Genomic DNA, 1,751 nt, shown 5'->3' on the forward strand with positions numbered 1-1,751 from the left:
ACTTTCATGAACCAAAGTAAACATTGGATGTTCTCCTCCAGAAAGATACGGATGCACCTCTCATTTGCATACTGTTTCAGGGCATTCAGTCTACAGAGCCAACTGATAGACTCTATTGACTCTGAATAAATTAGATCTGAGTCAGAACTACTACCTGAAAAATATACCCAGATTGCTATTATACTAAACTGATAAGCAGGTGTTAACAGTTTATTTTCAAAATTGAGGAGCATAAATAGTATTTATAATAAGACAAAAACTTTCTGAGGATGTCTATAATATTGGTAGGGAAAAATTTATAGAATGCTTAAACCTAGGCAGGATTCATATATTTAAATTTCCCTAAGGTGATTCCAATGATTACTCAGGGCCCAGAACCATTATTATTTATCATTCATTGAAGAATAGATTACATAATTTTTTTAATTTTTAAATTTTTTAAAGTATAAAATTAATCACTCCATTTTGAAACTATAGACCACATAATTCAGAAAGATGGAATTCCAATGTTCTTATCAGACTGAATTAATTCTAATACTTACTCCAAAGTAAGTAAAGACACTGAATATTTTATGGAGTTATTGGATACCACCCAATTCATATTCTGAGATTTTTTGCTACGGCAAATATTGTTTAACTTCAATGATACAGTTTTTATTAAAACAATTTGTCTTGAAGCTATTAATTTTGAGAGGAATTTGCTAATGTCATTATGAGTCTATGAAGAGACTATAGACTGACTATAGACTGGTAGGTTTGTGAAGGGATTCACAAACACATAGTAATTGCAGCGAACAGATGCCTACAATGCAGTTTTATAAAAAGAGATTTCCCTGAATGATTTGCTTCATAGCATGGATCACATCCTTGTTCCTTAGACTATAAATCAATGGGTTCAACATGGGGCTCAAAAAAGTATAAAAGACTGCAAATACTTTGGACTCCTCTACAGACTTCTCAGATGGACTTCTTAAGTACATGCAGAAGAGGGTCCCGTAGAATAGGGTGACTGTTGTCAAGTGCGAACCACAAGTAGAAAAGGCTTTGCTCCTGCCTTCAGCGGAACGGATCCTCAAGATGGCTGCAATAATGAAAAGGTAGGATAGCACAATGATGAAGAGAGAGCTTGACAGAGTCAAACCAGCAACTACCAGCATCGCCATCTTCTTGACGGAGGTGTCGGAGCAGGCCAACAGTAGAAGAGGTGGGTCTGCACAGTAGAAATGGTTGATTTCAAGGGAGCCACAGAAGGACAAGTGGAAAGTCAGCAGTGTCTGGGAGAGTCCATTAAGGTAACCACAGGTATAAGACACCGTGACTAGAGAGAGGCAAATGTTCTTGGACATCCTGGTACTGTAATGTAAAGGGCTACAGATGGCTACGTAGCGATCCAATGCCATTGAAGCAAGGATATAAAACTCAGTGATCACCAGGGCAATGAAGACAAGACACTGTGTGAAGCATCCAGCATAGGAGATGGTCTTCTGGCCTGAGAGGAAATTGTGCAGCATATTGGGAGTGGTATTGGAGGAATAGCAGATGTCTACAAGGGAGAGGTGGCTCAGGAAGAAGTACATGGGCGTTTGGAGGTGGGAGTTGGTCCTGATCAGCACAATCATGCACACATTCCCTGCCAACGTGACCAGGTAGATCACCAGAAACACCCCACACAGGATCTTCTCTAGTACTGGGTCATCGGTGAGTCCCAAGAGAATGAATTCTGTCACTGTGGTGTGGTTTGGGGAAGTCAT

General features: G+C 39.3%; 1 protein-coding gene across 1 annotated transcript; it reads right to left on the reverse strand.

Moving 5' to 3' along the window:
• Positions 1–815: 815 nt before the first annotated feature.
• LOC125281338 (olfactory receptor 5M10) lies at positions 816–1,751 on the reverse strand. The gene has a single exon (XM_048214458.1). It carries the CDS (start codon positions 1,749–1,751, stop codon positions 816–818), a length of 936 nt encoding a protein of 311 aa, XP_048070415.1.

Source organism: Ursus arctos, unplaced genomic scaffold, assembly GCF_023065955.2.
Source record: "Ursus arctos isolate Adak ecotype North America unplaced genomic scaffold, UrsArc2.0 scaffold_23, whole genome shotgun sequence".
In the NCBI taxonomy this organism is placed as follows: domain Eukaryota; kingdom Metazoa; phylum Chordata; class Mammalia; order Carnivora; family Ursidae; genus Ursus; species Ursus arctos.

What these genes read in the sequence shown, in the direction of transcription:
- LOC125281338 (XM_048214458.1), bottom strand. Translation starts at nt 1,751, where the DNA reads ATGACTTCCCCAAACCACACCACAGTGACAGAATTCATTCTCTTGGGA.